Source organism: Rhinichthys klamathensis, unplaced genomic scaffold, assembly GCF_029890125.1.
Source record: "Rhinichthys klamathensis goyatoka isolate OS25496 unplaced genomic scaffold, OSU_Roscu_1.1 h1tg000114l_1, whole genome shotgun sequence".
In the NCBI taxonomy this organism is placed as follows: Eukaryota; Metazoa; Chordata; class Actinopteri; order Cypriniformes; family Leuciscidae; genus Rhinichthys; species Rhinichthys klamathensis.
In genome coordinates this window covers 700,335-720,116 of record NW_026606651.1, presented here as the reverse complement: position 1 = coordinate 720,116, position 19,782 = coordinate 700,335, and the positions used below count along the sequence as shown (strand labels likewise).

The following is a 19,782-nucleotide window of genomic DNA, read 5'->3' as shown; positions in this document are numbered from 1 at the left end:
TGAGTTCACTGTACTAAAATGGCCTCCACAGTCACCAGATCTCAACCCAATAGAGCATCTTTGGGATGTGGTGGAACGGGAGATTCGCATCATGGATGTGCAGCCGACAAATCTGCGGCAACTGTGTGATGCCATCATGTCAATATGGACCAAACTCCCTGAGGAATGCTTCCAGCACCTTGTTGAATCTATGCCACGAAGAATTGAGGCAGTTCTGAAGGCAAAAGGGGGTCCAACCCGTTACTAGCATGGGGTACCTAATAAAGTGGCCGGTGAGTGTATATACAGTAGTCTGCACTGTCAGTGCCTCCGGAGTCCTATTTGCCGTTTATATTTACATGATATTTAATCAAACAAGCTTCTTGTTTCATTAATTTTCACATAAATTGTGTAATTTTGTTGTTCTTTGAAATAATCAACAAGAAATATATTTTTGATGTTCATGTTTAGGATCAGTCACAGTTTTTGAGGGGAACCTTTAGCCCTGTTGAACCCTGTGTATTAGGCGACAGGTTGATTTGTTTCCATGTGATCTTGGCACCATATTTCTTATCGTGGGCAGCTGTGTGAATGATTCTGTCCCCTTGTGGTGTCAAATGTCATACAGTATGTAAGATATGAAACTCATAAGGCTGTTTCTATAATAAGTTCTTAGCATTTACCAAGACAGGCCATTTCTCCTGCTGAGGTGGAATGTTTGGGATTGTGAATGCTCTATGCTTTTGTAGGTATCTGTATGAATTGCGCCTCAGGACAGTGCTCTGTTCATGCTATTCACCAGGGCGAATTCATCACAGCGAATCGAACCGTTATTGAGCTAAAATTGCGAACAAAACTAGTTCCGTTGTCATTCATTGCCAATCATTAAACATAATGCTGCAGACCTTGGAGAGAGAGAGAGAGAGCTGCAATTCTTTTACAATCTGGAAGGATGTTGCCTAAAGAGACTCTTTCTTCATCCTAATATGACGGTTTTTGAGAGCTCCTCTAATGAAGTCAACATCTGACCTTTGAGTGAAATCTAGTACAGGACATTCCAGCTTCCCTTTCTTGTAAAAGATTCTTCAGCTGGTATCAGGACTATAAGAATAAACAGATGGTCTCAAGTTACTGTTGGCCTTCAAAGAAAAGCAGGTCTTTGTGATTAGCAGTGTCATACAGTGTTTATATATATATATATATATATATATATATATATATATATATATATATATATATATATATATATATATATATATATATATATATATATATATATATATAATGCAGTATGTAATTCCATTCTGAACGGAACCATAGGCACAAAATGTGAAAGACAGACTTTCGGTTTTATAAAATCAAAAGCTAAAAGCTAAAATACAACAGCATAAAATAGCACGTTCAGCCTTACTGATTACATTTTTAACAGAAAGTTACTCTGTGTTCCAAATGTAATCAGTAAGGCTGAATGTACTATTTTATGCTGTTGTATTTTAGCTCAGATTTAATAAAGTCGAGTATGTCTTTCACATTTTGTGCCTACAGCTATGTCCAGAATAGGGATGTGCCTACTGCATATATCAATTTGGCAAACATATTAGTAATTTGGTTATTCAGTGAAAAAAAGTTTAAAGTTGCGATATCCAGGCCTGGAAAATACGCTCATACCTAAAAATGATTTCCAGTTCTGTGAGTATGCATACCTAAAATATTTCATGCCTTTTTGTGAGTGCTTTATGAAATCATTTCAAATAAAATGCTTACCCATTTTGTGAGATCCCTGGTTAGTCTTATTCCATGTTTGCAGAAAATTGGTGGAGAGTTAATGTCATGTTGCAAAGTTATTATGAGTAGTATAGTAGTTTGCCATTATGATCATACCCCATGCCATGTTGTACATTTGAGAATATGTATTAGTGAGATTTGTCAAAAACGTTACTAATAAAAAGGGTATGATTATGAGTAAAACGGTGTTGTTCAGTAGAAGTAAATGTATTTATGTAATTAGACCTATATAAAAAAGAAAATAGGAAAATGTAGTCACCCTTCATTTGGTTTTCTCAGGTGGATAAGTACCTGTATCACATGCGACTGTCTGATGAGAACCTGATGGATGTCTCCAAGCGGTTCAGAAGGGAGATGGATAAAGGACTGGGCAGAGACACTAACCCAACTGCAGCTGTCAAGATGCTCCCCACCTTCGTCCGCTCCACACCTGACGGCACAGGTGATGATGAGATTTTGACCTATACAGATGGAAAAAAGCATCATCAAAATAGCCTAAGACATTAAAGTTGAGCTTTTTACAATCACAAAAGGTATCTGAACACTAACGCATTTACAAAAGTAGTATGAATTCAGGTAAAATAGGCCACTTTTAGTCCAATTTCCAATAAAGTGCCCCAATTTAGCTGAATCCATTGAATTTCAATGCATTTGAAAAGTAAGAAAAATCAAACCAAGCAACACCTACAAACAAAGAGCTTTTCTCGGAACTGACTTTAGTTTTCTTTTGACCTTTCCCCAACTGACCTCAAGGTAATTTTTTAGATGTATAAAGTCTGTTCTCCCCAAGTTCACATAGGCCTAGTGTCTTAGCAGAGTAACCACAGGTGGACACTACCTCTCAAAACCTTGGGGTGGTGGGTAAGATATTTTTTAAGTATTGAAAGAGGTCTCTTATGCTCACCAAGGTTGCATTTTTTTTAGTAAAATAGTAATATTGTAAATGTTATTACAATGTAAAATAACCGTTTTCTGTTTTAATATATTTAAAAATTTATTGAATTTTCAACAGTCAATACTCCAGTCTTCAGTGTCACATGATCCTTCAGAAATCATTCTAATATGCTGATTTGCTGCTCAAGAAACATTTTTATTATTATCAATGTTGAAAACTTAATATATACTGCTTAATATGTTTTGTGGAAACCGCTTTCATGTTTCTTTGATGAAAGTTCAAAAGAACAGCATTTATTTTAAATATAAAATCTTTTGATCAGTCTTTGATCAATTTAATGCATCCTTTTCAAAAAATCGTATTGACCCTGAACTTTTGAACAGTAGTGTAGGCTAGTTCCTAAACTGGATTGTGTTATAATTTCAAACTGAACAAACATCTTTTTGTGAAAGGTTTTGCTTAAAATGTTATTCATGATGATATGTAATGTATGTATGCATGTATGTATGTTTTGTAAGTGTGGCTTAAGTATCCATTTTAAGGCATTTGCATGTCAACAATTTTTATTACTAATTCTTAATCTAATTATAATGAGGGAAAAAAATGAATTGAATATTGGGAATGAAAAGCATTTGTACCCTGTGGGAATGTGTTGGCGTCAGGTTCCATGCGGGTCAAGTCATGGCTGGAGGTATATTGTTGTCTTTAGTGGCAAGCATCCTGTGGACTACATATTGTTCTGTCCAGTTGTGTTATTATCAGCCATCACTGTTGATGTGTTTGAGTGTGTGTTTCTGTCACAGTGACTGACACCAACCCAACGCTGTCACTGGCATCTGAGAGTGTTTGACTTTGCACGTGGGATGAGACAATGTCTCAAGTGGAGTGTGAAAAGAATAACTGTTCTCGGGTTCCTGGAAAAAGTGCCTTCACACAGAAAAGTAGTCATGTGGGTATGAGCCACAAAAGGGTGCTAGTAGGAAGTGTTGCCAAGGGAACGATATTGATCAATGAGACTAAGGTGGGATTGTGTCCAAATGAATGTTTGCCATCCCCGCTTACTCAGGGACTTTATTCTCATGTCATGACTCAGCGGTTGCTTTCTCTTGAAGAGATACATTTCTTGTTGCATGGTTGTAGATTTAAGCAACTTCCTTCTCGCAAAACATTTAGTTTGCACAGGCTATGCTTTCCGTATGTCAATTTGAAGTGAGGGTTGGGTGCATGAAGCCTGTTGTTATACTGACATTGTACGTTGAGGCAGAAGGTCACACCTGTACTGACAGACATCTGTCCTTACATTGAGAGTTTAACAAATTCTTTCTGAAAGACCTTTTATGTGTGTTAAGCATAGAGGCCATATCGTGTGAAATCCTTGGAAATAAAAAGTACTGTGAGCTTTAAAAAATCTGGAATTGCTCCAACACACACAGAAAACGCTCAGAAATGTAGCCCATCCAGTTATAAAGAGGTAATAATTAGTGTGCCGGCATTTTAGTACCACGTTAAACAATGTAACTTTACAAAAATAAAGTCAAAGTGTTGAGAAATAAATCATAACGCTTAATCTAGTAATAATTTTAATTATTCGTTGCAAAGCACTTTTCTTGGCACTCAAAGTGCTTTACATATTAAAGCAGGAAGTTTGCTCAACTACCATCAAACTGCTTTTTTTGACCGTATAGTGTCCCCATCACTGTACTGGGGCATTAGGACCCACACAGACAACAGGGTGAGTGGAGCGCCCCCTGCTGGCCTCACTAACACCTCTACCAACAGCAACCTAGTTTTCCCAGGAAATCTCTTATCCAGGACAGGTACTGACCAGGCTCAACCCTGCTAAGCTTCAGTGGGCAGCCAGTCTTGGGCTACAGGGTGAAATATGCTGGCATAATGCAGGTTTAATAAACAAGTATTGTCTGAGAACAGCTTTGTTCTCATAACAAACAGATTTTTTTGGTAACTTTTTATTTTAAGGTGACGGTTACATGTACTTTAGTACTATAGTAATAATAGTAAATTATGCATAATTACAAGCAACTAAACCTAACCATAACCCTATAGTAAGAACATGTCGTTAATTAATATTACTCAGTACTTGTTTGTGTAAATAGACTGTAACAACATCACCTTAAAATCGTAATCCTTTTATTCTCATAATTTTTATTTTATTTTCAAAATACTGTTTGTTCTGATGTTTCTGATGAAAACATGGACTATTTGTAAAATATTAATGTTGTAAAATTCTTATAATGTGATTATTCTTGAACCATGACCCCTTTGTTCTTGTAAAGTTGTCTTTTATTCTCGAAATCTATTCTCTTGAGTTAAATTTACTTTAAATTTGCTTGTAGAAACGGGCGACTTCCTTGCCCTGGACTTGGGAGGAACCAATTTCCGGGTTCTGCTTGTCAGAGTGTCCAGTAATGGGAAGCAGAAGGTGGAGATGGAGAATCAGATCTATGCCATTCCAGAGAACATCATGAGGGGAACCGGGACAGAGGTGAGGAGTGTGTGCGCAAGCCTGTGTTATTCTTTCTTATGCGGGTCTTCCGTTTTTTTTGGTTTTTTTTTGGGAGTGTTTCTTACTCAGGATCTCATTCTTGCCTCAGCACATATTTAAAAACCTGTCTTTGAAAATTCTCATGCAGAAAGTTCTAATCTGAAAGTTCTTATGCAGAAATCATGATGCATAAATCTTGATTCATTATTAGGTGTATTATATTTAGAGGGATACAGTATATCACCTGTCCTACAGTATGTGAAAATTCTGTAATTTTCCTCACCCTTATCTTGTTCCAAACCTGTTTGACTTACTTTCTTCTGCGAGACATAGAAAAAGATATTTTGATGGTTGTCCAAGGTTTTTTTTTTTTTTTTGGCTAGACACAATGGAGGTCAATGTTAACCCAAACCGTCAAATTTCAAAATCAGTCAATGATAACAGAATTAAATTTTTTGGGTGAAGTATCCCTATTCCAAAGTAACAAATATGATTTATATGATGTACATGTGTGGTCTGGTAAAGGTTCTACAAAACTTTTCTGTTGCTCAAACAGCAGAGGTCATGGGTTCGATTCCCAGGGAAAGCAAGAACTGATAAAAATGTAAAATGTGTGCCTTGAATGCAACGTAATTCGCTTTGGATAAAGGCCTCTGCCAAATGCATTAATGTAATGTATGTAAATAACAATCTGGCCAACCACATATATCTAGGCCAGACAGTCTAATTTAGAGGATGCACCTGAACGTTTTGCATGAACGTTTAACACCTAAGAACAAAGTAAATGAGACTCTATCTCTGCACATGAACATTTAACCAATTAACCATAACGCACAAGGCATCTGTTTTTATCTCGGGGCCTGTTTGAAAAATTATTTTAATTATGCATTATTAAAGGGATAGATTATTAAAAAATCTTTCTTGAATTTCTTTCTTCAGCTGAACACAAAAAGGATATTCTGAAGAATGTTGGTAACCAAACAGTTAATGGGGCCTATTGACTTCCATAGCAGGAAAAATAATATATCTTTAAAACATTCTTTTTTGTATTTATCTTGCAATATGTGTTGAAAGCTTTTGTTCTCACTTGAAGTGTCTCTCTGCTTGAAATAACCACTTTAGGCAAAGGCCAAATGAATGTGTGTCATAAGAAAATCATTTTAATGCACATTCTTTCTTCTACACACTTAAGCAAAAAAAAAGAAAAAAAAAAGAAGCAATTTGAGATACCAGAACTAACTTTTCATCATGATGATCATACAAACTGCCATACAAATAAAAATAATAGCTAAAAACTAAATAAGGTAACTGTTGTGCAGAACGAAAATGCACATAAGTGTCTCTTAGGTGGCTGGGAACTGAATCACGTCTGGTGTAAAACTAAACCAATGTTTCCTCACATACTTCATCCCTACTTCTCCGTGTTAGTTTGGCAGTGGATGTGTTCACTGTTTGGACTTCAATCATTGCAATTCGGCCACAAGAGTCCTTCATAAGAGTGCATGACCAGAGGGTGGAAGATATAGTTGGAACCCAGCTGTCAGAAAATGATGAGTTGCACCTGGTTCCTCACACACACCCCATGGGATTATGGAGTTGTGATTTCAATATAGAATGTATGACCTGAGGAGACTGCACGACATATTGATTGTCTGTCCCCATTGGATTTCCACATCGGAACTTTTGAATTTCGGTAGCTTTTCTGAGGCTTGTTTCCACTTTAGTTCAATCTAACGAGCTTTTCATTTCAAAACAATTATACTGTGCTTATGATTTGGTAGCCTTCAAAAATGACATACTTAAGAGATGAAAATAATGACACCTTTAGACTAACTTTTTCCTTTTACATAGACTTTTGATCCACATAATTTGTTTGCTATTGAACATATTGGGTCACTTTTGACTGTAATGGGTTCTTTTTTTTGTAATACTGTTTTTATTCCATTTTCTTAAACACTTACACAACAATGTACATCACATGTCTGTAACATCACATATAATGTAAAAAAAAAAAAAAAAAAAAAAACACCCGGGCTCATATTACATGAAAAGTGCAATAGCACAAACCAACATTGGATAATAAAGTATGTACTTTGGAAGTCAGAGTAAACAATACACTGCAATCAATAATAGTCACAGATAAGAGAAATAAAATAAAATAAAATAGGGTTAGTGCAAATTAAAATATATTTTCAAACGGATATAATACCTAATCAAGCATTTTGTTCCTCCTCTATTATATTGTTCATATCCCCATGCTCAATAAATAATAAAAAGGGACTCCAAATCCTCTTAAATTGGTCTTCTTTACCCTTAAGAATATATGTTATCTTTTCCACTGCAATGCATGAAGATATTTCTCTTAACCATCGAGTTATAGTAGGACTGTAATGGGTTCTTAATCTTAGCTAAGCAGTGCATTTAAAATGTAAATTTAAAAATCTGTCTTTTTTTCTTTTCTTTTCCAGCTCTTCGATCACATAGCCGAATGCTTGGCCAGTTTCCTTGAAAAATTGGGCATCAAAGAGAAGAAGCTGCCTCTAGGCTTTACCTTTTCATTTCCTTGCCAGCAGACTAAACTAGATGAGGTGAGATGAGAGAGACATTTTATTAAAGGAGGAAGAATACTTTAAAATAAGGAGCTCTTCAGCAAGAATGCCATGTCTCCATGGTTGCCCTTATTTCTGTGCAGAGTTTTCTGGTGTCATGGACCAAAGGTTTTAAGGCGAGTGGAGTGGAGGGGAGAGATGTTGTGGACCTTTTGAGAAAAGCCATCAAGAAGAGAGGGGTGAGTGTATGAATCAGTGTGTCATGCTTTTACATGTTAAAGCCATTGGTTTAATAGACCCTGTCCCAAATAGCTCACTTCATATGCACTTACTTACACAGTGGCCAATGCGTGCGCGTTCGAGCTGCACGAATAATCGTTAAAAGATTGCGATCTCGATTCAAACACCCACGGAATCTCATTCCTAAATGACAGCGATTAGCTTGTGTCTATTAAACCTTTGACTAAATCGCACCGGAACATTCAGATCTGCTTTGACTCTGCCGCTGACCCAGAGAGAGAGCAGTTGTCATATATAAGTAGAAAACAAGAGCAAACGTCACTCCTCTCCACACAAAACTGCACTGGTTGCCAGTTGCCGCTTGCATCAAATTCAAGTCACTTTTGCCTACAGAACAACCACTGGCTCTGCTCCCATTTACCTAAACTCATTACTTCAGACTTAAGTGCCATGCAGAAACTTGCGCTCTGCAAGTGACGCCGTCTTGTGGTGCCATCTCAAAGAGGCACAAAATCTCTTTCTTGGACCTTTTTCTGGTCTGTTCCCTGCTAGTGGAATAATCTGAAGATGCTTCTTTTTCTGCAACACTTGATCCATTAATACTAACACTTTATCCTCTATTCTACACTCACCTAAAGGATTAATAGGAACACCTGTTCAATTTCTCATTAATGCAATTATCTAATCAACCAATCACATGGCAGTTGCTTCAATGCATTTAGGGGTGTGGTCCTGGTCAAGACAATCTCCTGATCTCCAAACTGAATGTCAGAATGGGAAAGAAAGGTGATTTAAGCAATTTTGAGCGTGGCATGGTTGTTGGTGCCAGACGGACCGGTGTATTTCACAATCTGCTCAGTTACTGGGATTTTCACGCACAACCATTTCTAGGGTTTACAAAGAATGGTGTGAAAAGGGAAAAACATCCCGTATGCGGCAGTCCTGTGGGCGAAAATGCCTTGTTGATGCTAGAGGTCAGAGGAGAATGGGCCGACTGATTCAAGCTGATAGAAGAGCAACTTTGACTGAAATAACCACTCGGCACAACCGAGGTATGCAGCAAAGCATTTGTGAAGCCACAACACGCACAACCTTGAGGCGGATGGGCTACAACAGCAGAAGACCCCACCGGGTACCACTCATCTCCACTACAAATAGGAAAAAGAGGCTACAATTTGCAAGAGCTCACCAAAATTGGACAGTTGAAGACTGGAAAAATGTTGCCTGGTCTGATGAGTCTCGATTTCTGTTGAGACATTCAGATGGTAGAGTCAGAATTTGGCGTAAACAGAATGAGAACATGGATCCATCATGCCTTGTTACCACTGTGCAGGCTGGTGGTGGTGTAATGGTGTGGGGGATGTTTTCTTGGCACACTTTAGGCCCCTTGGTGCCAATTGGGCATCGTTTAAATGCCACGGCCTACCTGAGCATTGTTTCTGACCATGTTCATCTCTTTATGGCCACCATATACCCATCCTCTGATGGCTACTTCCAGCAGGATAATGCACCATGCCACAAAGCTCGAATCATTTCAAATTGGTTTCTTGAACATGACATTAAGTTCACTGTACTAAAATGGCCCCCACAGTCACCAGATCTCAACCCAATAGAGCATCTTTGGGATGTGGTGGAACGGGAGCTTCGTGCCCTGGATGTGCATCCCACAAATCTCCATCAACTGCAAGATGCTATCCTATCAATATGGGCCAACGTTTCTATAGAATGCTTTCAGCACCTTGTTGAATCAATGCCACGTAGAATTCAGGCAGTTCTGAAGGCGAAAGGGGGTCAAACACAGTATTAGTATGGTGTTCCTAATAATCCTTTAGGTGAGTGTAGGCCTATATCTATTATCTTTCTGAAAAAATAAAAAAATAAATAAAGTACATGTACTGCGTTAGATTAAACTGGGAAGGGTCATAGCACTTGCATATTGTTGTCCTATTATTAGTTTAACTGCTTCTATTGTTCTCATTTGTAAGTCGCTTTGGATAAAAGCGTCTGCTAAATGAATAAATGTAAAACAGCTTCACAAACAGTCTTTTCAACCTCACAGTATTATTTTCTGTTTTACTATAATTGAAATTATCACAAAAGTGCTGGGATAAGTTTTATAGTTCGGATGTTAACTGATGTCTATGGTAGCGATCAAAATAGAGTAAATCACCTTTTGAAAGTATTATGTCACTTCAAATAACGATTGTATCGATTACATCTTACACCACCAGATGGCGACAAGTGACTGTTAAAAAATGTATTTGTCATTGAATCATTCATTCAAGAGATTCGTGATTCATTCAGTAATAAACGTATTTGTGACCCATGCTGGCAAAATGAGTCAGAATGAGCAAATTTGCAAAAAACAAGTGCTTGTTATTGTGCAAGTGCATGGATCATATAATGTTATGCTCCATTAGCAAAGTCGGTTTTGAGAAAAATCCATTAAAGGAGAACTCCGGCGCAAAATTAACCTTTGGTCTAAAAAAACATTGGTACCTAGTCAACCGTTCTCTGAGATTTGTTTTCATGATAATAGAATGTAAAGAGTTTTATCTCTAAAAACTGTTTAGCGTATAACGCTAGTAATGGGGGCATCTATTAAGTAAAAAGAAATCGCTAGTTAATACCACTAACAAGACTCAAAATAGCCCCACACGACCACAGTGACATAATGAGGGTCCCTACATGCAAAACGAAGCAGTGAGAACTTTGTAAGTGTACAGACCGTTTAATAAGAAGATATTTTATGAAGACAGTCCACTTTGTGTATACAGACAGGAGCCATCTTTGGAAAACAGTCTCAACTAATCAAACCACGAACGACGTGCTAAGTGAGCTGAACTGTATGAAGTTCAGTGAACTTCTGAACTGTATGAATGGCGGTCGTGGTTTGACTAGTCGAGACTGTTTTCCAAAGATGGCTCCTGTCTGTATACACAAAGTGGACTGTCTTCATAAAATATCTTCTTATTAAACGGTCTGTACACTTACAAAGTTCTCAATGCTTCGTTTTGCATGTAGGGACCCTCATTATGTCACTGTGGTCGTGTGGGGCTATTTTGAGTCTTGTTAGTGGTATAAACTAGCGATTTCTTTTTACTTAATAGATACCCCCATTACTAGTGTTATACGCTAAACAGTTTTTAGAGATAAAACTCTTTACATTCGATTATCATGAAAACAAATCTCAGAGAACGGTTGACTAGGTACCAATGTTTTATTAGACCAAAGGTTCATTTTTCTCCTTTAAAGTTTTCTGAAGGTTCCAAAAGAAAATCACTTTGCAATCATACCTTAAAATCGCTGGTAATAACACCAAATTTGACACACACCAAGTCAAAACCCATATCTAAAGGGAAAATATATTCAGCTTTATTGAAAATATTTAGATACAGAATATTTAACATCATTATCCAACAGATTTTTCTGCTTAACAGTCAGTTTAAAAAAAGCGTGTCACTGGTTAAGGCTAACCATATAGCAATCCATGTAGCAACATTTAGCAACATCATATCAGTAATAACAATAATTAACAAATTGCCAATCTCATGTTAACAAGTTTATTAAAAAGACTAAATTCTGTGAAAGAATATTCATGATTTTTCCTGCATGGATGTGTTAATAGTGATCAACACAGCTACAGTAGCAAAGTTCATTTTAATACAGTCATGACAGATTCATTTTGTATCTATGCCCAACCATTGTTCAAGATTTGCTACATTAATGTCCACAATCATCTTGTTTTGGCGATGGCACATTATCACTGAGGTTTAAAGCATTAGCACCGACTGAGCACTCTCACGATCATCCAGTGAAGAACGAATCATTAAAACTAAAACGTACATCATCCCATTTAATAAGCCGATACTGCTAGAAAGAATTCGAATTGTGTATCTAAGTGTTCCAGTGGACCTATTTGTACCCAACCCTTTGCTGCGTTTCAATTGTCAAAAGTACGGACACGGGTCTAATGGCTGACAACAAACAACAAACACATCTGTTGTAACTGTGCTGCGGAAGATCGACAAGGAGAGTTGTGAAAAACCATCTAAATGTTGTAATCGCACAGGTGATCATTCAAAACATCTGCATCAATGTCCCATATGGATCAAAGAAAAGGAAATACAGAAGGTTAGATGTACAAAGAGCATCAGTTACGCCCGAAGCAAAGAAAATGGTGGCTGCTGCCCCTATTTTCAATTTGAATAAAACTTTTGCCTTTGCTGTCAAAAAAGCTGTAAGAACAATATATTGCCAGACAGATATCACCTGGATGCATAAAGATAAACCCCAAACTGTTAACTACAGTAATCTTATCTCAAAAACGAAAAATACAGGGATTCAGAGTGAGACTCTTTCAAATCTGACTTCTCAATCAGAGTTCAACAACTGAGAATCAAAAGGCAAATAAAAATAACAGAAAGGCAAGCTCTTCACAATCAAAAGATGAAACTTCAAAGACAAGACAAATTGAAGATGTCAAAATGAAAGAGAGTGAACACCATAGTAGAAGCCTATGTCCTAAAGGCAGAATTAGGACAAATGTTCCTATTCTTCCTATTAGGTAATGGGAAATGTTATCATCCAATGGAGCTGTCGTGGTGTCAGGGCTAATTTTACGGAGTTGCAGCGTTTAATTGCAGTTATTAATCCTCTTGTTGTATGTTTATAGGAGGTACAATTTTCATTAGATTGTACTTTTTCCTTTAATAGTCATAGTCACATCAGTATTAACAGCAATCTACAGGTGACAGCAGTACGATTGACACTGCAGAAAACCATTACAGTCTGTTCCACTTACATTCCTCCTGATTTAAATTTGACACACATGGATCTAGATCACCTTGTTACTCAACGGCCATCTTTCCTTTATTCTCATGGGAAATTTTAATAGCCATAACTTTCTGTGTACTTTCTGGCAGAAATTATTGCAATACAAAAGAAAAGATGATTGAAGATTTTATAGATAATCATACCTTATGTCTTTTAAATAATGGATCGAATAGTTATTTACATCCGGGACATGGAACATATTCCGCAATCTACTTAACAATCTGTCAGCCTGAACTATTTTTTAGACCTATCATGGAAAGTACATCACGACCCTTGTGGAAGTGACCATTTTCGAACAAAAAATCTAGATGACTTCCATGGTTTGATGATAAATGGAAGGATGTTATAAAAGAGAGGAAAAAAGCTGAAACATTTTTCTTCAGACTTTTCTTCTTATCAAACTCAAGACGAGTAGAGCACAAGCAAGAAGAAATAAATGAAGTTAAAAAGGAAAGCTGGAGAAGATTAGTTTCAAGCATGTCAACAAGTTCAAAATATGGAGCTGCTACTAAAAATAAAGGGCAAAAGCAGTGGTCCTTAAATACAACACATCAAACAGCATGATTCACTCTTGACTGTCTTCCTGCTTTCCAAACTTTTCATGCTCAACAAAGGAGGGGTAGAAAATAAACTTAAGCTTGTAGCGAACTAGCTCTATGAAATATGAATAATCAATCATAACTTGTTATAATTGATTATGAATATTTTGGATCAGTTAATCGGGTTAACTTGATGTAGCTACATTAACATTACAACCAATTACTCTGTTCGTCCCGTGAACACTCAATATTGGTTATTAATTAATTAATAGAAATGTACATTTCCGGGGCATGGGAAATGCCTTTCTTATTGAGTACTACTAAGAGCAAGTAGTCAAGATCTATGATTAGTGACTCCAGATATGAGAGACCCGGGTTCGAATCCACTGTGAGACACCAATGTGTCCCTGAGCAAGACACTTAACCCCTAGTTGCTCCAGAGGCGTGCGACCTCTGTCATATTTAGCAATTGTAAGTCGCTTTGGATAAAAGCGTCAGCTAAATGAATAAATGTAAATGTAGATATGAGCTTGAGAAACGGACAACTTTACGTGTGATATGAAAAGACTTTATTAACTAGACTAAACGTTTAAACAACATACACAAACATACATGCATACAGTTTACCAAGGGAAAGAGAGCTGAAGCAGAATACAGGAAAGCAAGAAGTTATAGCATTGTTCAGCAGATCAACAGCCTGAGCAAACCGTCAGTTTAGTTCTAACACGCCCTTATTAAAAAGAGGTAAGGATACTTGATGTATCAATTAATGAGACTAAGTTTGATACTTGCATGTCTCGTCCATTTGAATTAAACTGTCCTGATGCAATTTGTTGAGGCTCCAGTTGATCTTTGCTGATGTGGTCTTGATGAGAGAGAACCAGTGGTAGTCAGAGGATCTTTGGTGAATGGAAAGACAAGGCCGCAGCCTGGCGCAAGCTTGGGGAGTCCTTGAGAGACTTCTAGTTCAGCCTCATCTTCACGTTAGGATTTCTCAGGAAGGCCCAAGAGAGTCAGAGAGCCAGAGGCTAAGAGGACCAGAGAGGACAAGCGAAGAGCTAAGAGGACAAGAGAGCGCAAGAGAGCTGGTGAGGGTGCAATTTATAACCTGAGAAAAGTCCAACCTCTCAGGGTTGGCTCGGCCAATAAGAAGGGTGGAAGTTCCAGGTGGGAATTTGGTTTATTGCTCTTTGTTTTAAGGGTGCTCGTTGCATGTGCACGCTGGAGGGGTGGTGCACCTGCTGCTTATTATATGCGGGTGCCGCGATGCAGCGCAGCTGATGCAATTATTGCATGCCAATGTGCATTGGCTCGTTTTAGTTACACTCGAAGTAGATTGGGCTCTCTAGCGAGATTCCCATTCGTCGGTCTCTGACGTAACGCCGAGAGTGACCGACTGAAAGGGAACTTAAAACAGAAAACACATAAGTTGGTAGGTCAAAAAAAAAAAAAAAAAATTCAAATAAAAATTTGAGGGGGATTTTTTTTTTTTTTTTTTATAAATTAATGTTAAATTCAATTAATTAGACATACTTTTTAAATACTACCTGAAAAACCTGTAAAGCAATTTTATTTTATTTGTGTCTTTGTTCTATTGTATTTATAATCCGTGTAGTTTGATCATTTCTTCTTAGTTTTCCTCATTCTTATTTGATAGTAGTCCTTTTTCCCCCTAAACATAGCAAATACCGAAACGTACTGAAACCGTGACCCTTTAACCGTGAGTAATGTGAACCGTTACACCCCTATTGCAGACGTAACAAACAATGTAAATATTGCTCTTGAGCACATATTTCTGGATACAGGTTTTTTTTTAACCAACATTTATAAATGTCATTATTATTATTAAGAATTGTTTTACCTCCATAAGGTGTAGTTACAAAATCTACCAGCAGGGGTTAACTGAGCCATGAAAACCAGCCAACCCTTCAAGTCCATTTTCGTTTTAAATTCACCCTTTAACCCATTAAAATCGCAGTTACATATAGCTTTACGTGACTCATTGCTGTATTTGACCTTTTAAAAATTTTCAGCTTGTTTCAACCAAACAACATTTTTATTTGTTCTCTCTTCAGGACTTTGACATTGACATTGTTGCTGTGATCAATGATACCGTTGGCACCATGATGACCTGTGGCTATGACGACCATCACTGTGAGATTGGTCTCATTGTCGGTGAGTCACTGACTGTCTTACTTTTGCACTCATATTCTAGCTGATATTAGTGGGAAATATCATCCAGGGTGTCAGCAATTATTGTCAGGCAAATGATCTGCTTGGTGTGAATGAAAGGTGCTTTATTCAGACACAGACATTTTGTTCTGTCATTTCATTTGTTTAGGTTATTGGTTGAGGGAATACAAAAGCACGCATTTCAGGCATTTTATAGCCTGTTCAGGCCTATTATTATGGCCTAACAAAATTATTTTTTGCGCCATCTTGACAATTATAATCCTCACACTTCACTTAACGAACTAATTATTTTGATTCATTTTCCCCAATAGTGTGTCAAATATGTGTAATTATAGAGGCTAGAGCAGATGCTCCCTGAGTCTTTCACACCAACTTTGTATGCCATGCACAGCCTCAGTTATTATACTAGCTAATTTGTACATCATTTTAACAGTCTTTCACATAAGATGACAATTACAGTGGGCTAAATGTATTCTTGGTGATGTGGAAATACAGCCGAAGAGCGAGAACAGCTGAAAAGTGTGGAAGTGGTGGTAGTGAGCAAGGTGTTTTAGTGGGATTTTTTCAGGGCTGCTCAGTGGGATTTTATTTCTGTTAATTTTCAATTTCACTGGACCTTGGAGCAGTGGAAGAAGGCCGCCTGGTCCGATGAGTCCCGTTTTCTTTTACATCACGTAGACTGCCGTGTACATATGCGCCGTTTACCTGGGGAAGTGATAGCATCACGATACATTGTGGAGGGATGACAAGTCGCTGGAGGGAGAGTGATGCTCTGGGCAATATTCTGCTGGGAAACCCTTGGTCTGGCCATTCATGTGGACGTAGATTTGACACGTGCCACCTACCTAAACATTGTTGCAGACCAGGTACAAAAATTGTTGACAAATATTTTTGTTGTCTAATAGCCATTCAATGACCATAAACTCAGAAGTTAGGAAAATTAACTCTACAAAAATATGCACTACTCTTACTAAGTTATTATAACATTATTATCATAAAAATTGCATTATATGCAATTGTTGACAAATCAGTGGTTAATTTAAACCTTTAATATTATATGTACCAGCTTACTGTCCAGCCTTAATAAAAACACAGTACCAGTCATTAGTTATGTTTTCATTCAAAGTTGCGAATTTAAAATTGGAATATCATAAAGCATTTGTGAATAAAGCAGAGCTTCCATCCCATGTGCTCAAGAAAACAGAATTGTCTCTTCTTGGGAAATTGGCCTCTGTGTCTCTTTTTTTCCTACAATCATAAATTACTTGCGTCTCAGAGAGTACAGGGAAACACAATTAACGCTGTCATGTTTTCTTCCATTCAGATGCCAGAGTTAAATAAAATCATTTTGATGACAGAATTTGGCTAAGGCATTTCAGTATGTTCAAACCAACATTTGAGACGCTGTGCAATGAAATCGGTTTTATAATCACTCCAGTTATCCAATTACATCTATTGTTGAGGCAAAGTCACTGAAGTTTGTTGTTGCGAATCGAGGGATTTTTTTCCATATTATTTTATGTGCATGTCTTCTTATCGGATGAAAAATGTATCTGCCTCAATTGAGCGCACAAGTGTTTTTATGCATATTTTTAGAATTTATGCGCATTTAGCCATTTCCATCCAGAGTTTTTTCATGGAATATTCGAAGATGTGCATAAAATTAGGTGGATGGAAACCGCTATTTGTTGCCAGATACCACAGGACACCTTCAGGGGTCCAGTAGAGTCCATGTCTCAGCGGGTTTGCGCTGTTTTGGCAGCATGCGGAGGAACAACAGCATATTATAATAGTTAAATTATATTTATATTAGCGAATTAATAGAAATATAATCCAACAATATAAATATCCTCACCTGATTTAATATAAACATACATGCATTGAAAAATATTTTATTCACTTAGTAAAATGTAATTTATTTAAACTAATTTTAATTGCACATCTGTTAGAAATATACAAATGTGATTGCTGATTTAACATTTTGGTTGGGGGAGTAACTATCTGTTTGTCCAGTCATTAGTTTTGAAGTCCAAAATTGTCATGGTCATTTTCCAAGCTTCAGAATGTTTAGGATACAAATTAATAAGATGACAAGAGCTGTTACTATCATGCAAATGGGGAACGTCCTGTATATTTGAAGGCAGCGGGTTTATTTTGAATTCAAGGACAGTGTCGAGAGACTACAGTAAGCTTACTGATAGCTGGGCTAATAAAACAAGCTTACCCAAGGCTTACCTTGTCATCTTCCACAAAGCCAGACTAGCACTGTTGAGTGTACTATTGATATAATATATTTGAACATCATGAAGATCTAATGTAAATTCGTAAATTCCCTTGTAAAAGTAAATTCCCTTGCCTGCACCTTTGAACGTGTGTTTTTATTATTTAACGATTTGTAGGAATCTGTTGAGATGGTGCTTAGAAAACACATGGACTTCAGTGGATTTTAAAGAGGAATTGCATTGTAGAAGATGTGCGTGACTTACTTTGTTTGCATTTGCATTCATTTTAGAATATTTGCAGAAAGAAATGGTTACCGTTTTAGCCTTGGTAGTTCACACCTCAGATTTAAAAATAAATAAATAAATAAATAAATAAATAGGTGTGTGTAAAAGTGGAGTGTAAAGGGTGGCAAGAGGGGAGACAACCAATAAAACACAGACCAACAACAACATGCTCATTTTATAGACGAATATTAATATATGTGCAAAACAAACAACAAAACAACAGTTTGCTGGGGCAAAATAATGTATTTTAATAATACAACCCCATGACTACAAACTCTAAACTCTGTGGGGATAGAGCCTTTGCCGCTATGGCACCCAGATTATGGAATGCTTTGCCAACCAGTATTAGGTTTGCTGAGAATGTGGACAGTTTTAGGGGACAAGTGAAGACTCATTTATTCTTAGAAATACAGTACCAACAAATCAGCATAGCAGATGTAACAGTTTTACTCTGGTTGTGTTTGTTGTTCTCATCAAGAAAGATAATGTCGATGGAAGAGGTCTCAGGATGCTTTATTCGCTGCAGAAATAGACTGAGCACAGTGAATTATTTGGGATACACATCTCTCCCATTATACGCTCGTTAGAAGAGCGAGAGAAAGCACACCCGATCCCGTCAATGGCAAATGTGCTTCTAAACATGGTGCTGTTAGCACATCGCACACCAGTTGTTTTTTTTTTTTTTTATAGTTTTCATGTGCATCACCAATATGTGCCCCTTATAAAACTTTCTGCATGAATGGTTCCCAATAGAATTATGTACATTGTACCTTATAACTAAAATAATAAGTTCATTTTATACTTTTTGAACAATCTACACAGAGCTATGGTCTATATAAAAAATTAGGTAGAAGGTCTATAATAAAATTTTCATTACGTTTACGAGCACTACAATCACAACAAATGACACACATCAATATAAAGACACAAGAATTCTTTGAATTCTTGGTCTACATCATTGTCTTCTGTGTATCAGAATAATTAATTGTGTCATCGCGTTCATGATCAGACGTACCGCTGTATCATTGTCCTTATTTGCACAAATATATTTAATTTGAAGAAGACATGCATGAAATGTGTGCACATAAACGTTGCTGGTTCATGTTTGGAGCAGGAGAGTATATGAATTATGTCATAAAAACTTGAAACACGCTTGCTCTGTTCCGGATATGAACTGATTAAATTCAATTCACCTTCGTATAGCGCCTTTCACAATACATGTTGTGTCAAAGCAGCTTTACAGAAAATGCATGTCTACATTACAGTTTAGAGAGATCTGTTATCAGAGGTGACTATGTCCAAGTTATGTGTTTCAATCACAACAAATGACACCCATCAATATAAAGACACAAGAATTCTTTGAATTCTTGGTCTACATCATTGGCTTCTGTGTATCAGAGTAATTAATTGTCATCGCGTTCATGATCAGACGTACCGCTGTATCAGTGTCCTTATTTGCACAAATTTTTTTAATTTGAAGAAGACATGCATGTAATGTGTGCACATAAACGTTGCTGGTTCATGTTTGGAGCAGGAGAGTATATGAATTATGTCCATAAAAACTTGAAACACGCTTGCTCTGTTCCGGATATGAGCTGATTAAATTCAATTCACCTTCGTATAGCGCCTTTCACAATACATGTTGTGTCAAAGCAGCTTTACAGAAAATGCATGTCTACATTACAGTTTAGAGAGATCAGAGGTGACTATGTCCAAGTTATGTGTTTCAGAAATGTAAATATACAATGTATATGTA

General features: G+C 37.0%; 1 protein-coding gene across 2 annotated transcripts in view; it reads left to right on the top strand.

Moving 5' to 3' along the window:
* The window catches only part of hk2 (hexokinase 2), a 79,757-nt gene that overhangs the window by 12,423 nt on the left and 47,552 nt on the right, over positions 1 to 19,782 (top strand). For both annotated transcript variants that reach the window (XR_008807437.1, XM_056254695.1), the window contains exons 2-6: positions 2,044 to 2,206; positions 5,014 to 5,162; positions 7,631 to 7,750; positions 7,855 to 7,950; positions 15,402 to 15,501. Coding sequence is in view for 1 of the 2 variants with exons in the window: in XM_056254695.1 (XP_056110670.1) it covers positions 2,044 to 2,206; positions 5,014 to 5,162; positions 7,631 to 7,750; positions 7,855 to 7,950; positions 15,402 to 15,501 (628 nt within the window). In the remaining variant the exon portion in view is untranslated. The remainder of the gene's footprint in view (positions 1 to 2,043; positions 2,207 to 5,013; positions 5,163 to 7,630; positions 7,751 to 7,854; positions 7,951 to 15,401; positions 15,502 to 19,782) is intronic.